We start from the raw sequence: 26,958 nt of genomic DNA on the forward strand, positions 1-26,958 counted from the left end.
GCAAGTTCTCAGCATGAGATAAGACATCCTGGATATTTGGTGCGTCAAAGTGTAGCCAGATTTAGCTGCACACACCTTCTAGGAGGGGAAGGGAGGGCTTTTCTGTGTAAGAGAAATCAGAAGCTAAAGGAGTAACTGGTGGGGGATGGTTGGGATGGACAGAATGAATAAGGGCATTGAGATGCACTGCTCTGTCACAGCTCAGGCCGGGCTGCTATGGACACATTCGCGTTTTGAGGTCTAAATCAAGAACCTATTTCCCACTTTCCTAGGTTAATGTCTGGGTAAAGATGAGCAGGAGCTCCTGTCCTCTCCCCTCTGCTCTTCCTTGTCATTTTCTGTGCATCGCTTTGGTTTTTTCCCCTTTCATTTCTGTTTTACGTTTTTCTCTAAAGATCACACCGGCTGCAACCGTGGACAGAACAAAGGTGAGCTCACGCGTGGCTCCCCTGCTCACCGAGCAGGTGCTGCCTGCTGAGGCTGGGGGGGCCGTTCTAGTTGTGTCTGTCTCCAGGTGGCCAACACGCTGTGAGAATGAGGGAGGCCCGAGCTGCTGCTAAAGCTGAACTCCGGTGAGCTGCACAAAGCGGCACCCAGGCTGGGGCCAGCATCCGTATCTAAGAAGCTATCGCAGGTAAACTGGACAATGACATGGACGAAATGAACTCGATCCTGGGAAAATGTCTGCAATTCTGCTAAAATCCTTTCCCTCGGTTTAAAGTGTAAGTTTAAGAAGAGGAGATTAAACAAACCTGACGAGGGCTCTGTGTGGCCATGTCTCTCATGGCCCCAGCACCTGGAGGTGCTCCTGTTCTTCCATTCAGAGGCGGCTATATCTGTCTGTAGGAAACACATCAGCTGTCTTCATTTTCCTTGGTATCCCCGTGATCTGCCTGGCACCTTTATAAAGCACCAAATTTATCACTGGCACAATTTATCATCATTGGGTCAGTCTTCCCACATACCACAATTCTGCCTTTCTCATTATCTTGTATCAATTTCAGGTTTGCTGCAAAGCATGGAAGTTTGTATTTCTTTCCCACTAAACCCATAAAAGTTAATTACAACGAGGCAATGCACTTGCAAAGCTATGACTGGATCTAACAGGCTACTATCATAAAGAGTAAACAAAGATTCATGCATTTTAAAGCACAGTTAGCTTCACTGATCCAGAAGCAAATTGGGCATGAGAAGATTGCACTGACAGCATTAAAACTGCTGCTGCATTTAAACTGACAACCCCTGTAAACCAGAAATGTACCTGTACACACTCCAGGTTCTGGGGGCTTCACACTCCTGTGAGCTTTAAAACCCATCGCACCTTCCAAACGTGTGCACCGAGAGGGTGAAATACAAAAATACAATTGGATCTAAATCTCTATTTGCATTAAAAGACAGCATTTAAATGTGCACCATTCAAACCCATTCCAGTGAGTCATAGCTGAACAGAAAAGATTTATTTTGGATGGGCAATTCTCAATTACACCGGGCAGGCAAAACATGCCTGGCCAATTTAGAGTCTGAAATATGACAAACAGCTCTCTGATCGGATGCAGCACACATGCTATGGGTAAATTAGATAACTCTAAGGCCATGTGTTCAAGCAGTGTACATAGGAGTTAACCCACTGAAATCAACTTGAACAGTTCCCCTCACCTCTCAGGAAGCTGGGCGAAGGGAGAAGCTGGGCTCTGCTGGTCTTTTCTGCTACGTTTGTAGAGGCTGCATCCAAGGAAACATCCTCACTGGGAGGCAGGGGTGACATCTTACACGGTTCATGTTCCCCTTGAGCTGCTTCCACGGTGTTTCCTAGGGTAAGACCGCAGCTCCAGTTGAGCTGTGTTCAAGGCCAGGTTGGACACAGGGGCTTGGAGCAAGCTGCTCCAGTGGAAGGGGTCCCTGCCCGGGGCAGGGGTTGGAGCTGGAGGAGCTTTAAGGTCCCTCCCAACCCAAACCAGTTCTATGAAATACTGAAACACGTTCCCCTGGATAAAACTGCAAGGGGGAAGCAGTTTATTGGCTTTTGAAGGGAAGCTGCAAAGCACGTTTACTTCTTGCAGTAGAAAGGTACATGGAGGCTCTGCTTTCCTCGCACTGCAGTGATAGCATTTTCCTATTTAAAACTGCTTCTTGCAAGAAAGTTGAGGTTGGCAAAGAGAAGAATTTGTGCTTTTGTACCAAGGTGATCAGATTTGCCAGGGTTTTCTGTTGCCACATCCAGATCCTGGCCTCCGCATCCCAACAGGAGGCAGATAAAGGAAGGGAAACAGGATCTGGCAGCTGTAAGATGTGAGTAAGACATAGCTGCAGCAGCTCAGGGTCTTACTAACAGTTGGTAGCAAACAACAGGACATAGCAAGTCAGAAACTTCTTTTCACTCCTGTATTCCTGTGGGATCCGGGAGCTCCTTGGAACCTCATTGTTTCCAATTTAATTTGAAATTTCATCTGAAATACAAATAGTTTCAAAATTTCACTTTCCTGTTTGGATCATGTTGCTCAGGAAACTGATTTCTTCCTCTCAGGTGAATTTGCTTTCCCTGCCTTTTAAAAATCTTGATTTTTTAACTAAAACCAATGAAATAAAATCATCAACAGTCTCAACCACCCCGGAAAAGAGGAGTTCACACCTTTTCCAGCAGGAAACAGAGCAAAAGAGAGGATAACCAGCCCCGCAAAGCCAATGCAAAGGCAATCACAAGAAGCTTTTCATCCTAAACCACATTAAGCAAGTGAATGCCCACTGACAAGCACCTTAGGATGAGGCCCAGCCCTGGTAGCACATTTAAGCACTGACTCCCACTGTGCAGCATCAGGTCTCTTACCTACATGTACCAGAAAGCTGTAACAGGAGAGTGGTTCATGTTTCATGTGATGGTGCTGAGCCCTAACAAACAGCAATGCCGTACGGGAGCTGCATTGCAGTGGCAGAAGGGATTCCTTTCGACTGCTTAGAGAGCAGCAAAACACCTGGGACCCTTCTAGAGGAAGGATGCTGCCACAGTCATGCCAAGAGCTACGGTCATGACCAGGAAGGAGGAGCGTAAAGAGGGCTGGAGGCAGCAGAGAAGTGCTCTGGCAGAAGTCCTGGCCTCTCTGAACCTGCTGCCAATGCTCCCACTGAGTTTAGCATGGTCAGGATCTCCTCTGGGGTGTTCTGTAGAAAGCCATTCCCTAGGTCCACCTGCGTGCACAGGGGAACAATGAACCACCCACTGTTACCCACCTGCAGCCTGCTGCCACCGATCGAAACAGGAGGCAGAAACTCATTTAGTAAATAAAATCTAACGTGCTCTTTAGCATTCCTGGGTTTCAGTTTTCTACGCTGAGGATAAAACTAAAAGAACTTCTCTTTCGTACTTGACGGGTCACCTTTTATCTCAGAAAAAGCCTCTCAAACCTACAGGGCAAAGGATGAGGCTGCAGCATCGCTCACTGCCCGCGGAAGTCAGGGCCGCAAGCACATTTCCTGCAAGGGCAGGACCGGCTCAGGCTGGCAGCGCTGTAACGTGCCGAGAGCATCAGGGTGGTGCACCCATGGCTTGCCCATGACACCCACCACAGCCCCCAGCCGCTGCTGTGCCCCCCGAGGGCACACCCAGGGCTCTGCTCGACCTCTCTGGAGGGGCATTGTTTAAATCCAACTGAGGGAGATCCACGGGATGCGCGACCAGCAGATCTCTAGCGGCCAACAGCAAGCAGCCGTGCAACCCGCTCTGTGACCAGCCCTCGGGATGGAAGCTACCAGAAACAGGAGCTGTTGGAAGTGTTTGTGCTGTGTTCATCCATGCTGGAGTGAGCAGCCTGAGCTCCACGGGCAGCAACATCATCCCTGGCAGATGACAGGCTCCATTAACCCGAAGTAGCTGCTTGCTTAACAGCAAGAAGTTAGGAGGAGCAGAAAAGCATGTTTATGAGTGCGAAACATTTATTGTTTTCTCCTAAAGCTGGCATATTGACAAGATCCTTTTGTCAATGGGAATGAACGCAGGGAGGGTAATAATGTATACATCTGCCTACGCCAAGAAGCAGGCTGAAGGCAGAGCTGGATGATAGAGAGGCGGCTCGGACTGAAGAAATAACAAGAGGCAGGTGGTAAAAAAATATATGAGATAGCAAGAGTTCTGCCTCTGTATCCAACAGCATAAATTGGTCTTCAGAGTCCTGTAAGATGATGCTCCATAATGTGGATTATGGCTGAGCTCAAATTAGTCATAAGGACCTGGCACAAAACTGCCAGGCTTTGCCAAGAGCAGGTGAGGAAGATGCCATTCAAGCTCTCCTAAGGCTGGTGTTCATTTACCCTGGGAAAAATCCTCCCTGCAACAGCAGCCCCTTTGCCACATCAGCCAGTGCTTAGCAGCACAGGAAGCAAGATCAGAGACCTAAGGCAAGGGGTCCTCTGCCCTCCTGCGAAAGAGGAAAGATTTACCATGTGCAAGCATACCCAGCCAGTGCTGAAGTGATGGTCAAGCAGCTTGTGGGGAACAGCTAATCTGTGAGCTGGGGCATCCTAGGAGCTCAGGTATCGCTGTCGTCATCGCTGACAGGGATGGATGCACTGAGCTCCTTCCTTGGAGGAAGGCTCTTGCTGACCACAGAAACTGGCTCCTGTTTCCCCCTGGCTCCAGAGAGCTGCTCAGTTCACAGCACACGCCTGCAGAGCGCAGGCTGGACCGAGCCTTGGCACAGCATCTCCAAGGATGCCATTCAAATGGTGCCTGTGGTGCGTGACCAGCAAGCCCTCCCTGCTCCTCTCCCTCCCAGTGTCCTGAAATATGTTCCTGGATGTCACATCACAGCAGGATAATGCTGCAAATCTACCAGCTGCTGTTGCCACACAGAGGCCTGCTAAGGGACAGATTTATTCTAAGGGAGGGAAAAGAGCCTCAGAGCTTCCATAGAGAAGATTTACAGTGGGTCCCATGGATTGTATCTGCTTTTTTGAGGAGGAATTTACAATTCAAGCCAAGGTTCTACAAAAATCGGAATTTTCACGGGGCCAGTTGCTGTTACATTCAAAGTGACAAGCTTTCCAAATCTGTCCCTGCAGCTGCAGCACACACAAAAACCAGCTCAGCTACTGAGAGAGGACATTACCATCTGCCCAGAGAAGTGACGGCAGGTCAAATGCTGAACACGTATAATTTAATCCACTGGAAGAAGACTGATCCCGCAGATGTTAGAAGTGAACTACCTTTCAGATGAGCTAGGTACGCTCTGTAGCACTTCTTGTTCTACCCGACTTTAGGCTGAGAGGTCAGAAGTCAAAACGAACTCAAAGTAATGCTTTAGCATAATAAACCTCCTAATTGACAACAGTCTTTCTGCAGGCAGCAGACTTCCTTGGCTTGCTTCCCTGAATCTATACAATTGACTTATAGACTCTTCCTTTGCTTGCAAGCCTTACAACCAAAACCCATGCACTGCCTCAAGAGGGGAAACTCAGCAGAAAGAAAGCAAAAACAAGCTTCACCAGGAAACTTTTCCCTGTCTTATTGCTAGACCAGAACCTCAACATCAGTGCTGGGTGTCCTGTTTTCCATGGCAGCAGCTCATCATGGAAGAGCTGGAGACAATTGTATGGGCTGCCCATTTTTGATCTTTCTCTTAAGCTGATGAGGACTAAAAGTTCAACGAGGCTTAGAAAGGAGCGTATGAAGAAACCACTTTGGTCAAATGAATGTTCCCAGACGACGGAAACCATCAGCACAGATGTTACACGCCCTATGCTGTTGCTGTGAAAATAAAACCAAGTTTTGGCGCTGTGCCTCTATCAGGGGGTAGCTGTGCCCACAGGAACACCTTTTATCATTTAACTGCACCATGGTTTGACATCATTTGTGCCTCCTCTTCCGTCCTGGGCTACCCAATATCCTTCATTCTCTCTGCTTTGTTGCGTGACCTCTTGGAGGAGAAGACAACAACAAATCAAATACCTCCAGTTTTGACTCTGCGGCTACTGCAGGGCTGCCACAGCCCCTCCAGAATGTCTGGCAGCTTCTTCTATCCAACTGAGACAGAACGAAAGAGGAGACATTTATGCTAATTTCAGATGAAGTGTTTATCTCAATGGAGAATACTGCACTGGAGGCATAAACAACCTGCCGGTTGTGACAGTGCTGGGGATGGGGCTGCTCCTTGGATGAACAAGTGGAATTTCATCAGTTAGACTGGAAACAAGAACGTGCAGATGACTGTCTCCAGCTCCCATTGGTGCCATTGTGCCAACGGAAGATTTGACTTCTCATCTCTTCTAACAAAGGAATTCAAAAAGTTTGAGGGCATTTTCAGACAAGACATCAAGAAAAAGACACATCAAAATAATGAGAAATAACAGCAAAAGGCTGGAGTAAGTGAAACTCCGGTGACAATGTTAAGGAACAATTCTGCCTTAGTAAGAGTAACAAGATGTCAGTTCTGAAGCACCATGGAGCTTTGTGGTCTTTACGTCTCTATTGTACAAAGTCCAACATTAAAAATTCAACCAGCACCTAAGAAAGGCAAGATAAAAAGCCCAAACTGAGGTATTGATAATCTCAGGTGAGAGCAGAAACGAAATTAAGAAGAAATGAAGTAATTTATGCATATGGAGCAAATCCAGCTTTCAGTATAACAATTAAACCTAAAGGCTTGTACTCAAAGTGTTTTGGAAGAGGTTGATGCTAATACAAGTGATCAGATTTAATCACTGCTCAGAAAGGGTACGGAGCATCACTCCTTCCTCCTGCCAGGTATTGTAACCCTCTCCAGTCCTGAGCTCCTGTGCTGACTCCAGCTCCTCAGCCTTTGACTCGCACCTGATGAGCAGCTATGAGATTCCCAGCAGCACAAGCTTTGTCACAGCAGGCAAACAGGCACTTGTTCACGTGGAGAAAACTCAGCAGCAGGACACTCAACAGCTAAATTCAAGCTTTCTCTGTATCCAATAATCTGGAAAGAAGATGAGCAATGATGCAGCATGGGTTTAGATTTCACGCAATTATTTAGGTTAGCTGAAGTTCCCAGAAAGCTGTAAGGACTTCAAAGGAGAATGAATGCTGCTGGCTGAGCACACAGCATATCAGACAGCGGCTGTTACTGATGGCAAAAGGTAACAAACTAATAGGTGCTGTTGGGTATAAATTTCACTGCTGACATCCCAGGTAGAAGGTGTCATTGGAGAGAAAGAGTAATAAATAAACGCCGTCTCTGAGTTTATGACATCAGTCAGTGCAAGCAGCCCAGGTGTGTGCGTTCACCCCCCCTCCAGCAGAAGAACGAGCTGTAATGGTTGCTCAGTACAAACAGAAAGGTCACACGTTTAAAATCAACAGGCATGAAAAATCCTCTCTGAAGATCAGGCAGCTGCCATCTGGAGCTTGGTGCAGTCAGGATGCTCCCAAGGCCAGGACTTGGCAGGATTTCTGAAAGGACTGGCTGGTTTTAGATACCTGAATATCATCTCCCAAAGTGCTAAACTGCACTGCTTCCCCCGTGCAAACCTACCATGGCTTGTCCTAAGCCAGCTACTGCAAGGGCTCAGCACATCTGTGTCACCACATAATAGCGATGGCAATTATCTGTAATAACAATCATCAGGATGTAAAGCTGCTCCACCACTTGGGGCTAATGGGCGCTGTGCCTAATACCAGCCTTCCTGGAAGCTGTGTCAGGCCACCGGCAGTCCAGTGTTTGAAACTCAAAGAGAAGAGAGAAACCCGGGCATGAGTCGAGGGTGAGTGTTCTGGCTGCTTGCTGGCCACGCCAGAGCAACTTGTTAGCAGCTCTGAACCCCTTTCATGAGGGCAAAGAGAGTTGAATGCCTTCTGTAATTTCCATTCACATTAGCTGGTGAGATCCTCTTGTGTTCCTTCACTAGTCCTAGTAGATAAAGAGCAGCCCGTCTTTCTTGCCCATCAACACCATGTGAGAATCTCCATGTGTTGTCAGAAGCTGTTATAGGCAGAATACCTGATTCCTACCCACACCAGCATTTTTAATTAATCAGAAGTTTCTCCATTGAGATTAAACAGTGTTCGTTTCCTATTTACACGCTCATTAATTAGCATACTGATTTGTTTAGTTCTTTAGGAACTGTATACCATGGAAAACATTCTACATTGTCGAATGCAACTGATTAGTCCAAGACATTTAAAGATTAATTGAAGAACTGAAGATTAACTTAAGAAAGACTGACCAAAGGAGGGACATTCACTGACTGAGTGCAGAGATTTAAGTCCACCTAAGCCAGTAACTGGGCACCACCTGCAAGACCAAGGACGCTTGTCCTACCTGACACTTTTGCCTTGGTCTTCACTGACAAGGGCTCCAGCCACACTGCCCAAGTCGTGAAGGCCAAACTGGTGAGAAGTCCAGCATGACCCTTCCTGCCATCCCCTCCTTGGTAATCACATTCCTGAATTAACTGACAACATGATTTCTCCTTCTCTCAATTAAGGAAACCACTGAAAACAAGCGGTCATTGTGGAGGGTGTCTACTCAATTGCCTGGTTATGCTTGAAGTGAAATCTACTTCATTTACCTCATTATCTGAAAAGTAAGGAAAGGAACCTACTCTGCAATGTAGGATTTATCACTGGGGCTGAGCGAGATGATGTGGGAACCTAACAGTAACCCCATCACTCTTCTATTTATCAGCTCTAGCTCTTAAAGGTTCCTTTCTAATTACAGAAATTAGAAGGGACTTCTACAGATCTCGGAGAGATGTGCTGCATGTATTTCTCCATACAGCACATTGCAGCTTTTGAAACAGCCCAGTGTCATTATATGCAGACTGTACAGAACACACAGGGTGACATATATAGAGTAAAAATGACTGACCATTCACAGGTACACGTGCAAGCAGTAACACTCTCCCTGCCATGAACCCATGAAGAGACTCAGAGCAGTTCTGCTGCTGTGTGACTATTTGCCCCACTAATCACCGATCCCGGTTTGTGTGCTCCCATGTCAAACAGAACATAAAACCGACTAAAGCATTTGTATACGGTTGGATTTCCTGACCTCCAGCTCTTAAAAACCCAAGACAAAGTCCACTGTCCTGCTTGGCACTGTGGAAGCAGGCGCTTGCAGGCTGCTGTAAGAACCACTCTTCCAAAAACTACAGCTCAAACTGAGCCAAGAAACCCTGAGGTACACAAAAGGCCAGCCTTTGTGCTCCAAACCAATGTGTGCAGCGGTGCAGAGATGCTATGTTTGACACCAGATAAAACAGACTCAGGAATAAGTGATGGATCTCCGGAGGCTGTCAGTTATAACAACAGCATTCATTAATGTTGTGACTTTGCCAAGAGCCTCTCCTGCTGCTGTCTCGAGATGCCATAAGAACTGGTCCACCAAGCTGAGTATAACACCCAAGACACCTGCTCCCCTCCTTGCCAAAGCTAGGAAGAGCTGCAGTACCCTGAAAAGCTCGATGACTCCAGCACACGTGGAGCTGAGACAGACGCAGCTGTATTTGCTCCAAGTTGTATGTAGTGACGAATGACAAGTTTAACCTGCTTTTCCTCTGCTTTTGCACACATTTCACCAACACAAACCACCACATGCTGAGACTGCTGATGTGCCCTATTAGTCTTACATCCTAAATGATTTTTCTAGATGCTCATACCAAAGCATGTTATGGTGGATTTAAAGAGGAGCAATACCCTTGAAGCAGCCTCAGTCCTTTTCCTCCGGTCCTCTCTCTGACATCGCCCATCAGTCCATGCTCTTTAGCTTGTGGGTTATTAAACCAAGTGCTTATTTTCAAGATGAATTAGCAAATAATCACTTTGGAGAAGGGACAGACTTTCTATACCCCCTTTGGCAGCTGCCTTCTTGCTGCTGGGGTGGAACAGCCCTGGCTGCTTCCTTCCACAATTAGTAGCTTAAATAAGACAGAAGAGTGACCTCGCAGGTGCCCTGCTCAAATCAGTCCAGAAGTTCCTCTGAGGTTCCGGTTTCCCTAAATAGAGCTCTGCTTCCTCCCCTCATAAAGCCTGAAGGCAACATTCCTGCTTCAGACCAGCCCAGCCAGGGCGGCCAAGCCAGCACCCAGAATGACTCCCCTGAACAGCAGCAGCTATTCCCATTTCCGTCAATATTGCCACAAATTTTCCATGCCTGCTCTGAAATTACAACTTTTGGCACAAAAAAAACCCCCAATTCACACCCACAAAAACCACAACAACCCATTTAGTGTCATTTGCCTGCTGAGAAGTGTTTGGGCCATCAACAGCTACTACTGGTGCGCTGGTAGAAAAGAGGAATAACTACAATTCCTCGTTCAAATTCAGTTCAATGATATTTACTTGCTTCTAAATATGCAGCATGCTTCACACCTTTAAACAACCCTAAAACCTCATTTTCTAGGCCGAACAGAAAATCCATTTCCATTCGTTTTCAAAGACTCAGGAAGTATGTATGTAGGAAGTTCGCTTCCATAAATTCACCTTTTTAGAGTCACTGGGTAACCCAGAATTTATGTAAGTGTAGGTCAATCAAATCGTTCAGTATTTATACGCTCCCTTTCAAGCTCCAGGGAACTGGAATAAAATGCTAAAAATGAAATACACATGTTGTAACACGCAGAAGATTTAGGGATGGAACTATTCTGACAGCGCAGAATAAAAGGCTTTATGCATACAATCTCAATGGGTAGGCCTGCACCTAAATCACATATTGATTCAACTCACTGTACACAAGTTAGATAAGTTTGGGAATGATGTGTGCTTGATCAATGTGTTTTGGAAATGAATCTCTGTCTGACTTAATCATTCAGGCAAGAGAAGAAGTCACATAAATATCCCTATATTTTACTTTATAGGACAGGAAACCAATTTCTAATCAAATTTGTAAGTAAACAGTGTTATTTGTTCCCAAGAAATATCAATATTAAAATCCTTTTCAAAGAAAATTTGAAAACAGACTTCAAAAATGACTGTTCTCTATGAACCACACACACATTATACTGGTACGCGAGTCTAGAAACATGATCATCGGGGACACAGGCAAATGCAAATGCCCCTCTGTAATACCAGTGATGGAAAGTCCTAGCACCACACTGAAAGAAGTCAGATTTGGAGACTGGGACAGACGAGAAAGCTGGATTTGTTTTGTACTTTACTCCTTAGAAGTGCTAAAAGCGATTCTATACTTGAGTGCAGGAGCAATGCCCCCATGAGCACAAACACACCAACCCTGATGCGGCAGGGGAGAAATAAATGCTTACACCTATACACACAGATCTCCAAGCACTTTATGAAGACAGGGATACAGAGGCACAGAAAGGCAAAATGACGCCCTGATAGACACAGCCAAGCTCAGGTATGAATGCCAACGGTGCTGGTTTTCATTTGGAAGCCGAATCTAACAGTGCAAACCTCCTTCATTAACCACACTGCTCAGCTCGCACAGATATTGGTGGGAGCTCAAGGAGCTGGGTCAGTCACAAACACAACTCCTCCTTGGCTTTTCCCTAGTCTCTTGTCCCCTGGCTAACTTCCAACCAAGAGGTAAGAAGCTGACTCTGCTGCAGTTTCTCCGGGTGCCTTCAGCAACAAAAACCCGATGGCAACACCAGCCACAGGTCATTCCTGGCAGCAGGAAAAAGGCCCTGCTGTCAGCAGGGCACTGCCCTCACCCAGCAGAGCGTGACCCTCAGCACAGACCCAGTCAAGTTCCCTCTGACACTTCCCAAGCCACCAGCGCATGAAAACGTGGGCAAAGCAGATCGCTGCAGCCTCGGGGGATTCCCTGTGAAAGCAAAGAGCCAAACAAGGAGGGAAGCCACTTACCATACAGGACTGTAATGAGCGACACGGGCATGACCAGGATACCCACCAGCATGTCTGCCACTGCCAAGGACATCAGAAAGAAGTTTGTGGCATTCTGCAACTTCTTCTCCAAGGACACAGCCATAATTACCAATATGTTCCCCCCGATGGTGAGCAGGATGACAACCAAGATCAGGAGGGCTGGCCAGTTCTTCTCCCTCACAGACATCCGAGAGACTTCGCTCTTCTCAGAGGCGTTAAGAGGATCAGATGTAGGCAAACTCTGATTCAGAGTCAAATTGCTGCTTAGGGACCAAGCCATGAGACCACCATGCAAGCTAAAATCCAGGGTAACAGACACTGTCGTTAAGCTGAGTAATATTCCAGGACTACTTAAAGTGCTCATTGTCTGCGACGGGGTTTTGTGTCTCTCAACAGTGCCTCAGAGGTGATCCCTTTTCCAAATTGCAAGTCCAAGGCAGACACTGAACTCCATAAAACCTGAGCCAGAAAATCCTATGATCTTCCATGGTGAGGCAAACCTTAGAAGCTAGTGCAGAGCTCTTCTGGTTTCCTTGGATGTGGTGGAAGATGATCGCTGACCAGTGACCTCGACAGAAAGGAGACTTTGCAATCTGCAGTTGGTTTCCAGGTCTACCATTCTGAAAAGGAAAAAGAATATTCTTCATTGAAATCACAGCACACACAACACCTTCTTTATATCCCCCTGAACTGACACCCTTATTCTCTTCCTTCCTGCTGGCTAAGATGTTCTCCAGACGGGAAGCAATTTATCTTATGGGTACAGACTTTGCCTACAATTATGGGGGGAAAAAAGAGAGAATCACATCAGTGTGTTCTGGCTGGTTAAAAGCTGATTATCACTAATTAAATGTTTTGTGAAACCTGCAAAAGCGAGTCTGAAGAGCAAAATATGTTTCAATTGATAGCCACTTCAGAGCTACTCTGCTGCTGTGTAAACCAGTAATCACACGGAATTCCAACCAATCCACATAGCACAGCCCAAGCACTGTGTAAACCAGCGCTTCCAGTGCAAATGTTTGAATAGATTTTGCGTATTCTGCGATAAAGCCCAGGTGTAAAAACACTCAGGTGTTCACGATTAACCCTCCTATTGTGGTTTTATAACTCTCCTATAATGGTTTTTATTAGGCAATAAATGCTGGCTATATTGGACGACACTGTATGTTGCTGTGGTATCAGTCTCTGCAAACAAACTGATAACAAGGACTGAAGAGAAAGGACAAATCTTCATAAAAGCTGAGCAGTTCTTTCTGCTCTTCCTCATCCATTTCTGTGCCACAGTGCTCCCATGATAGTCACCAGCATGCAGCTGGGCCAGCAAACCCCATCCAACCAGCCTGCCGCCCAGGACCACTCGCCCAGCAGGTACAAGGATCAGCATCCTCATCACACACAGTGCGTAGGACAGATTTCCTCAGTGTATCTCTCGTGATTTATGCTGCTTCACAAAGTAGTTGACAGTGAGGGCAAATCAGACGACAACCCCTGACTGCCCACGTAATACTGGCTAGAAAGCATCACGCTGCTGCTTCTGAAGGAGTCCATTAGCCTTGTGCATTGACCTAATTCAGCAAATCTAACATACCCTTAACTTCAGGCACATGACTACACCACTGAGGCTAAAGGTGCATATTCCCAGTCCTGGCTAAATCACAACCTCAGGAACTCAATCATTTTGACTGCCAATCCCATATAACTTATGAAGACAACAAAGAACACACATCACACACTGTATAGAAGCCAGCCAGAACAAAATCAGTAGCGTGCAACTTATTCTAAGCATAATTTCAACTTTTTGTGTAGTCCAGGGGAAAAGAGCTGTTCTATAACTGTTAAATAAATAACTAGATAAAAGCCACATTTCAGCCCCTGAATGCACTGTGGCACACATGTGCCACAGCAATTCACTATCCAGGGACCAAAAGCGAAATGTAATTCATGGGATTACATTCGGGTTTATGCAAAATAAGAAGAGCTCAGAGTCCTATAATAAAATGCTTAACATTCATGAAGGTTTTGGAAACTTACTAATGGGCTTTGTGCACAAAAACATTTCTTAAATGAGCGGCGCAGACAATGAAACCAGATTTGCTTCTGCATTATAGTTAATTACTCCCAAAGGGTCTCTAAACCTCATATTTAGGAAGAAGCTTTGCACTATGCGCACAGCAAATAATTCCGCAGCTGCACGAGCAGATGAATGAGGAGCAGTCACTGGACCTTGGGTTTTTTCTAATTTAAGTGGTCTAAAAAAAGTCCATAGAAAGTTTCAAAATACTTCAGAGTATTTTTTTTTTCCCCTCCAAAACAGCTTTTACTTGAAAGCTGTGAACAAAATCAACCGGTTTTCCGAGTCACCTTTCTGCAGTGAAGGAGGTAGGAGGCAGCTTTGTGGCACTTGAGCTTAGCTATGTAGGACACTCCATTAAAGCCAGTGGGAATTTCTGGGTCTCCAGAAATCCTCTCTTTGGGTCCGTTACTCTTGGGCACCCCTGGTCATGCCACAGCACCATCTTGGCAGGATGAGCAGAAAGTCCATGCCCAAACAGGAGGACGTGATGCATCCCTGGCAGTGCTCAAGGCCAGGTTGGACGGGGCTTGGCGCAACCTGCTCCAGTGGAAGGTGTCCCTGCCCATGGCAGGGGTTGGAACTGGACGAGCTTTAAGGTCCTTTCCAACACAAACAAGGTTAGGATTCTATGATGTGCTCAGAGAGCAGGAGCCTAGCCCTGGTCTTCCTTCTTCGCAGGTACAAGCTCCTGGAGAAGGTGATGCTACCGCCGCACTTGCCATAGATCTGAATTTGCCGTTCCTTGTATGTGCTACTTGGGGTTGCCAAAGGAACATGGACAGGAAGCTGCCCCAACTCTGGATCATAAAACCGAAACAAAAACCACCCCTCCTACACCCCCAATGAACAAGCCACAAAACAGAAGAAATCTAACTGCAAAATATGGTTTCTGAATTAAAACTGTCTTATTTTCTAACAGCTCAGGACTGCAGTGCTGCAGATCCGGCTCCACCTTAGGAGTTAACAGTCCTATTGCTTCATTAATACTTGCATTATTTCACACGGGTTTAAATCAGCTTTCTTTTTCACTGCATCCCTCAGCCTCCACAAGGTAAAACTTTATGACTAATTCCTTCAGCTACACACTTCTGAGCACATCACTGTACCAGACAAATAATTCACATTTGATTCATGAATTCTGCATATGTTTAAGAAATATCTCCATAATTTTAAATTAAAACCTGTGCCTCCCACAGACTTTTTTCCAATCACTGACTTCAAAGCACACATCCTGAATTCTGTGGTCAAGCATCAATTCCAGTGCAATCCACCACCAGCAGGCCTTAAAACTATAGTTTAAACATCCAGCAAAGCCAGGTTCTTGGCTGTGCCACTCTTGCTTTTTGATAGTCAAGTAACGAGTTCTTTGGGCACGTTTTCCCTTCAGATTTAGTCCAATTTAGAATAAACTGAAAGCAGAAAAAAATCAGTTTTGTTTCTTTCCCCTCAAGAACACCTGAATTATTTAAACCAAGCGTTTGAGATGCTGAAGCTTTCATATATTCCAGAAGGTTAAAACCTAAGAGCTATGGTGGCTCGTAAGCCTGTAACTAGCAGGGCACTGGGGGGTTCGGATGCCTTTGGGAGTGTTTACAACCATTTCTCTTGCTAAAAGGAGCAAACAAACAGACAAACCTTCCTTGGAATAAACACAGCTCTTTTCCCCGTTGAATTAAATGCATTTGTCTTCAGCTGTTTCACCCTTCAAAGCTCCTGGAGGAAACCAGCCACCTGCTGAGAGCTCCACAAGTTCCCCGGCCCCCAGCCAGGATCCTGCCTCTCCTGGATGCACTCGGAGCTCCTGTGCTCTCATAAATCATTCACTAACTCTCTAGGACTCATAGCCTGAATGTTAACAACATGCATTGAAATGGGGCAAGAAATCAAAGGCTGTCAATTTAGCCCCCAGGTAGAACCCGAGTCTCAAGCTGGCTCCGAGAGGACAGAACACATTAATTCCTGCTAAGTCTTGCTGTAAAAAACAAAGGTACTTAATGATCAAAAATTATGACTTTCAGCAATTTCCTTCCCATGAGAAAAACAAACATCCAATGGCTTGTTGTAGCGACAGAGGCCATGTTTGAGCAAAAGAGACGCCTTCCTCCTAAACTATCAGCAGTACTCGCTTCACTGAGTCCCATTCACATTTCATTGCCAAGCAGAGGAGAGCCAAGAACTTGTCAAAGATCAACCATGGTTTCAAGTCACAAGGATTTCCTTCAGCCTTGGATTAGATGGGAGCCTTCCAGAGGGGTAAAAATAAACACGAAGATGAGCAAACTGAACTGCAAATACTGCAGTTCTTCACGGGGAAGCAGTTGCAGATAGTTCACAACTACGTGAGCCAGACAGTGGGCTGATGTGAGTTGTTACGGCTCCATGAAACCCTTTACAAGATGACAAATACTTTAAAGTTATATACTAATAAATAATTAACACCGTTCAGGCTCAAAAAAGCACATCTAAGGCTTCATTCCTCACTCCAAACTCTGCATTTCCAGCTATTTGCTTCTTTACTAATCTATTTTCCTAATGCTTGCCAAACTCATTTTCGTTTCTGTTTGGAACAGAAGGCTGCTTTAAAATACATCTTTTCACAACTACTTTGCAAGAGCCCCTTTAGTTTTAGTGACTGAATAAAGGCATATTTTATATTTTCAGAACGTTGTATTTTAGGCACTTGCAATTCACTTTTTATCTCTGTGTGGCCACAATAACATACATCCTTATTTCTGTGCAGATCAAGAATAATGGCTTTAAACTGAAACAGTGTAGATATGAGGAAGAATCATAGAATCATATGAATCCCAGCCTGGTTTGGGTTGAAGGGACCTTAAAGCTCCTCCAGCTCCAACCCCTGCCACGGGCAGGGACCCCTTCCACTGGAGCAGCTTGCTCCAAGCCCCTGTGTCCAACCTGGCCTTGAGCACTACAAGATATTCCTGTTGAGGTGTCCAAGAAACCTATGGCTCAAACATATTCTGTAAAGTGGCAAATGCAGAAACGCCCAACTCATTTCAGTCACCCGGGAGCCCCAGGGAGCGTTCCTGCCTTTTGAAAGCAGGGTCAACAGAGAGATTGTGTTTTCACAGCCATTTCAGTGGGAAAAGAGAAATCAACGCGCAATGATTATTCTGTAGATGCCCGCTTCAAAATGAACTGAGGATGCAGCCCAGACGCTTAAAAGTGTTTAAATACTTCCCAGAGCCGCTCTTCAAGTGGGGACCGTATTACCAACACTTTGATCAAGGACTTTCTCCCCAAGGAATTATTCAATACTCCCTCTTCAGATTTGCAAGATATTTTGGAAGCTTTCCCAGCAGGCTCCAGAGATGAATCAGGGTTAAAAACACTCAGCAAAACCTCGGGGAAACCTCCCCAGACACAGCTTTTAACCACTTTGTTTAATTCCAGCCCAGAAAGCAGCTATTTAATGACTTCCAAACTCAAAAAAGAGAGAGTTTCATTTTTTCCACAGCAAGAGGAAATGGATTTTCTCAGACACAAACTCAAGTGTGTGAGAAATGACATTTTGTAGGGTCATAACAATGAATCACTACCATTCTGTCCATAACCAAACAGCATTAATTTCCCTCTCCGTATCTTCCCTAATACCAAGTCAGAAAGGCATTAATTTCTTCCCCAGACATTCCAAGGCACCACAAGCACACAGAAGGGATCTTAATCTACCTTCCGGCAGGAAGACCAGCATCTTTATTTCCTGTTTTCCCTTGGTGGAAGAGCACCGGGGAGCCTCACAAGAAGATGCAGATACTCCACCACTCCCTGCAATGATGAACTTGCTCTCTGGGCTCAGACACACAGAAGGACTACAACAGAATAAATCTGAGTCTCATCACATACTGTCCTAACTTCCTGGAATGATGGCACCCAAGTTGTTCATATTTTCTATGTGTAGATATCATTCTAAACTGCCTTCTTGGGGGGGGGGAATATTTTTTTCCTTTAAATCAGCATGTCCCCAGTGGCTAAAATTCACCATCGTAAAAGGACGAGCTGAGCATCCCTCAGCCTCCTTGGCAGGTCTATTTTGGGACCCTTATTACTGTGTGGGATGAATAATAAAGTTAATAATGAATTAAAACCTGGATTTTGCTTCATCCTTACCAATAAATACCTGAAAGCATTCAATACCAGCACTGAAAAGTCAGCGCTTGCTATAGGCACTGCGTGCATTTGCTCCCTGACACACACAGATTTGAGTCTGCAGATTCCCCCCCCGGCAGCTCCTGTGGCTGCAAAGACACCCCCCCACCTTCAGCCACCAATGGGGTGACATTCCCTCAGTCCCCTTTTGATTCAGCCATATGTCTTCACAGTTCTCAAATACCACATAGATGACATTTGTTACCGGTGCGTGCCCATAGGAACACACACTTACCTCCATATATGCATTTAAATATAAAATAACCATGAAATGCTTTTATTTTGGGGGAAATCTCACATTCATAACAATTAACCTGACATTCTTGAGTCATTGTGCACCCTTTGCAATAGTAATAAAAAGCAGCACTTAATCTGGAAAAGAGGAACATGAATATTCACCAGGCCAGATCCTGAGTCACAGCAGGAACGTACACACACCATTACCCAAACACGTGCCCTTCTTTAGGGGAATGGTAGCAGTTCACCTGTCACTTAAGGCAAACTTCTCCATCAAGCAAGAAACTGTTTGATGTTGCATTTGTAGCTTTCTTTCCACTCTGGTTCTCTGTTTCTTCTGAAATCAGGCCAGGTTGGTCATATCATCTCAGTTTTTAAATGAAGAAACTGGGATTAGTAAGCAGCCACATGGGGCACATCCTGTACCAAATGCCACACGTGGTCCAGGAAGAATCTTCCCTCAGCTTTGCATATGGAACCTGGTTCAGGCAGCTCGACCCATCATAGAACCATAGACCTTAAAGCTCCTCCAGCTCCAACCCCTGCCACGGGCAGGGACCCCTTCCACTGGAGCAGCTTGCTCCAAGCCCCTGTGTCCAACCTGGCCTTGAGCACTGCCAGGGATGGGGCAGCCACAGCTTCTCTGGGCACCCTGTGCCAGCGCCTCAGCACCCTCACAGGGAAGAGCTTCTGCCTCAGAGCTCAGCTCAGTCTCCCCTCGGGCAGGTTCAAGCCATTCCCCTTGGCCTGGCCCTACAGGCCCTTGTCCCAAGCCCCTCTCCAGGTTTCCTGCAGCCCTTTTAGGCACTGGAGCAGCTCTGAAGTCTCCCCTTAAGGAGCCTTAGCAAGCCCAGCTCTCAGCCTGTCATGCCTACGCACAGACCAACATGGCATGGGGATGTGGATGCTCACCATGGGGTTTACACAGCTGAAACCGGTTCTCCCTTAAGTCAGTTTTCCCAGGAAGCACCTGAACCCACAGAACCCTCTAATTCAAAGCCTAGAGAGCTCTTTAATTTAAATTATAAGATATTTAATAGAAGCCTCCTGCCTAACGTGGTGGTGCACCATTAATACATGCCACTGAGTGCCCTTCCTACTGTCAGTGCTGCCAGAGCATCTTCTGAAAACCAAAATCACAGCATGAGGTGAAACAGGGAAAGCAAAGCAAAGGGCAAAGCAGAATAAAAAGTGTCCCTGACAAACTGCTCAGGGCTTTACTATACTGTTATAATTAAATAATGATTTTCCACATACCAGTTCAATGGCAGAGAAGGAATAACCACAACATCCATGAGTCATATTTCATACATAAAAATTACATAGGAAACATAGCTATTCATAGCAAGAGCAGCCAAAGGTTCCTACTGTATGGATAATGCTCACGGAGTGATTCAAACCCAGCTCTTGGCAGCGTGCAGCCTCTTACACACCAAAGCCCTGGTCGCACCACTGCACCTCTTTGTAAAGTCTGTGGAGATGCTCTACTGTAGAGAGAGAGACCACGACCCCGCATTTTGCCTCTGCTTTCAGTTTTACAGGCTCTCACGTGGCTGTTTCATACATGAGGAGTACACTGGATCCCAGGAATGTTAGGGAACAAAGACTGATAAATGATAAGCTTGAGGAGATTAAAAGTAAACCAAAACCAGACAAAAACACCACAAAATAAAACCTAAGAAACAAAAGAAACACAAAGAACATTGCAAAAAAATGAAGGGTTTTTTGTTGTTGTTGTTTTTAGTGCCCCTCTCTTCCCCCCCCCCCCCCTTTGAAAACCTTATCCCTATGGACCTGAAAGGGAAGACTGACACTATAAATTCAGAAGGCCATGTTTCTCTGGTCCAAATATACCATAACCGGATATTCCGGTAAATCAGGACCAAGGAAAAGCCTGAAGACAAAAAGTAGGTAGAAAACTCTTAACAGGGAAATTAAAGATTTAAAGATACATGAAAAGTGCCATAAAACACGACACGAGTTTCCCAGAGGCACATCCTGAATCTAGACTTGGAATCTTGACATTTTATTTCTTTATTCCTTAACACCCCATTTTACAGGGAAAAAACCCCAGCAGCGGTTCTAATTCACATGGATGTCACCGAGCCACCTGACCTGGTGCCACCAGGGAAATCATTAGGTAAACCCCAGGGAAAGAGGCAAAGAGAGCAATTGTGAAAGCCATGGAACTGGCTGCAGAAGAAATGAGACTGGATTAGGCTGAAAAGCCAAACCCTGCTCTGGCACTCAGTTATTCGTTGGGGTTGGCAAGGTTTGATCTTGACACTCATTTCTTTCTGATTTCTTATCTTTATTTAACGATGCCAAAACATTTACTTAGGGAATTGAATGCACTGATCGGTCAAAACCGGGACGCAGCACCCACACTGGGAAAGGCTGGAACACCACACAGGAGAAGCTGAATGGCTCTGAGGACAGACTGATGACATAACTAATAATGAAATGTGATGATACAAACTTGGCTGTTGAACTAAGAGTTTATCAGCTGGAAACAAAGACAGTTACTTCAGTGTCTGAGGCATACACCAGCACATGAGGGACACGAAAGAGACAAATATAACCTAAGCTATACATAAACTAAGCAACGGATTTCTTGTAGAGATAAGGAAGAGCTAAGGCCCCTGGGCACAAGACACTTGACTCCTAATACTTGTACTTTTATTTATTAATCTTCTGTTTTCAAGAAAGATGATTCAAACGGGAGCAAGCCTGTGTATTCATATGCAGGAACATCCTGCCTCTGAGGCAGCAGGTCATAGATATAGGCTGGGAGCTTGCCAGTGCTAGTCTGCAGGGCTGTATCCATATGGCACAGCAACCTCTGATGCTTACTCAACTTCTTAGTGCACTAAGATGTCTTAGATGCGACATATCCATCCCTGGAGGTGTTCAAGGCCAGGTTGGATGGGGCTTGGAGCAAGCTGCTCTAGTGGAAGGTGTCTCTGCCCGTGGAAAGGGTTGGAACTGGATGAGCTTTCAGGCCCCTTCCAACCCAAGCCAGTCTGGGATGCTGGAAGTATTCCTCTGCCTTTCTTGGCAAGTTTTGTGTTTCCAAAACCTTTTTTCTTCAGCTACATTGATCATCTAAGCCAGCTATAGCATCAAATGACCGCATGGTTCTCCATGTGCCTGCTTGCTCTCACCCCCTCTTCATCACTCCCACACCATCAGACCTCTTGCCTTGGCTCTCTCCATCAGTTTTCACCCTCTTCCTTCCTCACCCACAGCCCTGCTGACCTTGCCCTCCACTGACACGCACCAAGCCCAGCTCCAAGGAGGCTGACTCACAGATTGAGCCCAAGAGGTCACCAGCACCCCTCCCTCAGGCCAGCTTTCCTCCCAAGATCAGGATCCCAAGTCCCACTCATTTTCCTTTCCTTCTCCCTGATCAGACACATCCCTGCACCTTGCAAGCCTCCCACCCCTCCATGCTGGCTGCTTCATGCCATATGATCTAATCTGGATGCCTTATTCCAGGTAAAATCTCTGTTGTGCTGCTGCCCCCAGACTAAGCCAGGGGCAGTTTCTGATATTTCACTATAATCAATCACAGACGTCTTCAAGCAAACAAGATGCTCCAATTGCCTCTCTGGTCAAACAGTCCTCGGGAAAGTCACTCTTGATTTGTACCAGGAAATAGGCCAATTGTGTTGAAACATCTTCAATGAGATTAGAAGCAGGTTTTTTATTTAGAGAAATAATTTCATTTTCAAAGGATTTGACAATTTTAATAGACATCATCTATGAATAAGTCATGGTGGGTGATACGCCTGAAGCAAGAAGAAGAAGAAGGCTCATTAACTTGGAGAGAAGAGACAGATGGGGACATTGGGGTAGAGCTCTGAGAGTTCCCAAATTATGGAAGAAGAGCGAGGAATCAGATGCCACATGCACATGTGCAGGAGTCATTTCCATGGCAGCAAATTGCAGTGACACAAACTGCACCTATGACACCAGTAAATGAGTCAGGGATAATGAAACCAAGGGGGCAAAACAAAATGGAAACTACTTCAGCTCCCAGCATGACGTGGAGAGCAAAGGTGCTTCATCGGAGTTGATGCGATTTGGATGAGCCCAGCTCTCTTTAAGAGAGCACACGTGAAATAAGGATTTTGTACCCTTTGGATTCTATCCCAGATGGAATGCACAAGGCATGCTGAAACTGCAGCAAGGGAAGCAGTCCTGAGGTGGCTGGTGCTACGCAGCAGACAGAGGCTTGGCTGCACTTAACAAAAGGGCGAGGACAACAGCAAAGAAAATGAAAATAGGAGAAAAGCTGTAGAAAACCACCAGGAACAAGAGAGAAAATACGAAGGTTAACAGCTAACAGAGAAGCAGACACTGTTATGCAAAGCTAGCCTCCGATCTCAGTGACAGCCTATGAAGGAAAACTAGCCCTTAGAAGTGAAGAATAACTGGTATTCAGAAGTGGCACCACTCAAACAGGATCCAAAGCAGCCATCCCCTGTTTGGAGGAATATTTCTTACGTTTACCTAAGATTTGGCTGAAATGCTGTTTTCCAGCCAGGCTGTGGGTAACTGCTGTGCTGTGGTCAGAGACCCAGAGTGCTGTCCCCATGTAAGCGACGGGTGATGAAGCCCAACCTCTCCTTATGCACTTGACGCTAGCATGAGTATATCCGAAAGATGCAAATGCTCTTCTAATAAACTGGACTAAAGAAAAATAATGAAACTATCAAACCAATTTATATATGAATAAGGCAGCGTCTGCGTTTTAATGGCTGGAACAAAGGCAGCTGAACTTTAATGGAGCCGAATTTCTCTCACAAGCAATTACTAAAGAGCTTTCACTTCGTCAGCAAGGTAATATCTATATGAACAGCTCAGAGTTAAGGATGTAACAAGCCATCAATTGTCAAGTGGGGGAAAACATTTCCCCCTTCTCTCCCTTAAGTAAAGCACATTTGCAAGAGAAACACTTCAGGTCTTTTCCAACCTGGTTGATTCTATGGTCCTCTGCTAAAAACACTCTTCACAGGAGGGGAACGCTCCCTCAGAAACAACAGGGCAGGTCCATCACTCCTGGCTTCTGATGTCCAACAGCTCCAGCATCATCCCAAGCTAAAGGAATGTGGGTGCTGGCACCATCAGTTATGAGTGAGTGAGAGTTAAGCTGGAATTTAATCCTTTCATGTTTAGCCTCACAAGGAGCAGACGGATGTTTGAGGGCAAAAGGCACAATCCCTTCTCTGACATCTGAAGGCTTTCAGTAAAGAGTGGGTCCTTTGCCATAGAAGCTCAAACAAACCAACAGTTTGAGGCTGAAGTTACTCTGATTTACGAGTACAACCACAGCACACAGCGAGCACGGCGCAGAGAGACATGAGCCAAGGCTGGGGAGTCAGCAGCAGAGAATACTTAAGAACAAGCTGCATCAGGCCAAGTAACCTAATGCCTGAAACACCTTCATACCGGGCAGCGTAGCCATTACAAACCCGTGGTTTGATAAATGGCAACACTCTAAAAATAAGCAATTAGGGTACTTCCATTAAGAGGCAATAATAGACTTCCTTGCATAGAGGAGCTAACAGATGTCATCGCATCATTTTTAAATTACACTGGCATCATTTCTCTCTCACACACATCTGACCCTCAAGGAAGATTTGCATAGAAAGGTCAAAGAAGTAGCAAACACATTTCTGAGTTCCCAGTTTTACGACACCGAAGCAGCACAAAGAGCAATTAGAAACGCAAAATACCCAGTGAGGCCAAAATCAGCTTCATCGATACAGGTCAACAGGAGCACATCCCACCCTGGTGATGCTGCTGCGAGCCACAGGACCTTGCTGGTGGGCTGAAACCGTGACCTGATCTGTGAGGAATATGGTTTAGTTTGCAGGCTCCTTAATGAACTGTCTCAGTAAGTCCCCGGAGTAAAACCAAAGTCACTGTTGATATGTGATCCTTATGTAAAGATGAAGGAGGCAGGACGCAGAAGCCCGTAACAGAGCTGCAGGAACATCTGAAGCATGAAAAATTCCTGCATGTGGAGTGTGACCCCGAGCCTTGTTTCCATTGACAACATAAACGTTTCCATGAGATTGCCCCAGGGCAAAGCAAGGGTTTATGTTCTGCTCCAAGATGAACACAACTCTCAGTGTCATTAAAAATGATATCCCAAGGATTTTATTCTGCAAGCTTGAGCTGTCAGAAACCCCAGTTGTTCGGTACAGATGCTGACACAAGACAGGACAACATCCTCTGCTGGAAAACCCCTTTGGGCAAGTTGAACATCAATAGGCGGATAGAAAAACCCACGCTGCTGGTGACGTGCTACTGCACAGCACTGTGCAAGAGCTTCAAACAAAGCGAGACCTGGCAAAACAGGCATCTGATCCAGATCAAGGCGACCAAGATACACATGGAGGAACACCCACCAACAACACTGCACCAAAAGGGAGCCCAAAGGGAGGCAGCCACCTTCAAAGTGGGGAGCACCATACAGGCTGATAGAAGCCTCAGGGGTGGAGCAGGCAACCAGCAGTCACTAACCGTTCTGGGTAGAAAAAGCAGTTTACAGGTCCTGAGCATAACTGAGCATGTTGAGCCCAGGCTGCAGTCTCAGCGCTCATGCACGAGATGCAAAATGTTAGAAACCAAATGCCTCTTAAACAGTGGGAAGAGCCCCTGAAACGCGGCTGATGCGACCCAAGCATCCTCCTCTTGCAGGAGTTTGCTTCAATTAAGAAAAATTGAACACAGAGGATCCTGTTTGGGCCAACGGAAGTGCAAAGTCAGGCACGTTATCACTATCTTGAAGCTCTTTCAGTACCAGCTAATCACAATTGCTGAGGACCCGGAGATGCACTGACCCAAGGCGCAGAAACCTCACTCAATGGGAGGACCTGAGCCCCACAAAACCAGCAGGCAACTCTGCCCTGGGCACACAAGAGCCTCTGAAAGTAGGGAAATGTGAACTTACTGCTACTTTTCCTTCCCCAGCAAAGCTGTGTGGGAGAATAGACATGGTTCAAGCACAGAACCAAGGAGGAAGCAGAAAAACCCAACAACCAAACGCTACAGACTGTAACTTCATTGAGGATTCACAAGGTGTAACAGCACCAAGCAAAATGTTCCATATTTGATGCTTCTAGAGCATTCAGTTTATTTAGAAGGCTGAAAAACATAACGCTTTCTAGACAAAGGCACTATTGTGGTCATTTGGATGCAGAAGGGCTTTATTCTGCCAAAAATACCGGTGCCATGCTGCAGCACTGAAGCCCAGCAACACAAGACACAGCTCTGAATCAGAGCAGCTGATTCATTCAGAAACAAAGGTGCTGCACTTCTTGATCACACTCACTGCCACTGCCGCCCACTGAGGACAAAGCAAGCTCTGCTACCCATATCGCAGGTGAGATAAAGCCCCTTTGTTTGACAGCTCAACAACACAACGTAAGCAGCATGAAGGTCGCTTCTCACCAAGCTCCAGAAGAGCTGCGAGGCTTCAGTGGCAACACATAGGAGTGAGACTGGGAGGGCAGAACAGGGCTTAGGTCTTGAGAGCTCGAGAGGTTTTGGTAGCTTGCTCATAGCAGCGTGCATATTTAAAACTTAAACCACAGAAGTAAGACCTGGGGAAAGCAAGAGAGCACATCAAAGGCAAACACTCTGTGCAGCTTGCTCCCAGGGCAGAAACGGAGATAGCACCTCACAGGGCCAAAGCTTAAGCCTTTTTGCTTACAGGAACGACTGAAATATGGGACAAAGCTGGAATTTCAACCTTCAGATTATTTTTTTTAAACATTATAAAAAATTCTCATAAACATCTTAAAATACTTCTTGCTTCCACTTGCTCCTATTTAATATCAAATGAATTCTTTTTACTTCATTTCTTTTAAGCCACAAAAGCACAGTCCAGCTACGAGTACTCTGAGTAGCAACGTGAGCTACTCAGATTCCTGAGACTGGGCCTGCTTCGGAGAGGGAATTCATCTCTGCTGCCGGCATCACAACAGAAATTTAAGAGAAAGACAAACCCACACATCCTCATCTTCTGTCCTTTAGGCTCACCAAGAGCAGCTTATTGCACTGACACCAGGGGACTGACAGGACAGAGACAGGACTGCACTACACTGACCCCATGGGAAAGCCCTGCTGCCTGACCGCATTCTTCCCAGAGAGGAGCTGTGGATTGCATCAGTTCTCCTTATGTTTTTAAGACAGGGAACAGGTCTCTCAGTGACACACAACACCCCCAAATAACCCATGAACAAAGCTATAATCCTAAACAACTCTTCCAGACAAGGACATGGAGGACTTCTCAGACATCCTCGCACCTCTTCTTGCTTGGATGAACGTTCTTTAGATGATCTCTTTATCAACACAGGCAGCATGAAGTGTGTGTGCTTCACACAGTGCTATCAAAACCAAGCCACAGATACCCAGGTGTGCCGGGTGCGCTGATTTCTATCAGCTTTAGCCTGATTTTTGAGTAACTGCAGCTGTGCACTTAAGCCTCTTCCTCCCTTTCCCTATGCTTCACCATGCCTCGCTTGCAGAGCTAATGCAGCAAGAGCAACAAACCATCAGGGGATCCCTCTGTGCCAGGCATAGCCCTTATTGTAGGAGATATTTTTCTGGTGTTTGGGAGGTCTTCCACAGAATACCAGGATCTGCAATGTTTTGGGGGATCTAT

The 26,958-nt window shown here is 45.9% G+C and overlaps 1 protein-coding gene across 2 annotated transcripts in view; it reads right to left on the reverse strand.

The window, feature by feature from the left end:
• Window positions 1-26,958, reverse strand: part of HTR2C (5-hydroxytryptamine receptor 2C) — a 142,371-nt gene that overhangs the window by 24,057 nt on the left and 91,356 nt on the right. For both annotated transcript variants that reach the window (XM_065689415.1, XM_065689414.1), the window contains exon 5: window positions 11,780-12,420. In XM_065689415.1, coding sequence (XP_065545487.1) covers window positions 11,780-12,164 — 385 coding nt within the window. In that variant the 5' untranslated portion in view covers window positions 12,165-12,420. The remainder of the gene's footprint in view (window positions 1-11,779; window positions 12,421-26,958) is intronic.

This window comes from Lathamus discolor, chromosome 9 (assembly GCF_037157495.1).
Source record: "Lathamus discolor isolate bLatDis1 chromosome 9, bLatDis1.hap1, whole genome shotgun sequence".
Classification (NCBI taxonomy): domain Eukaryota; kingdom Metazoa; phylum Chordata; class Aves; order Psittaciformes; family Psittacidae; genus Lathamus; species Lathamus discolor.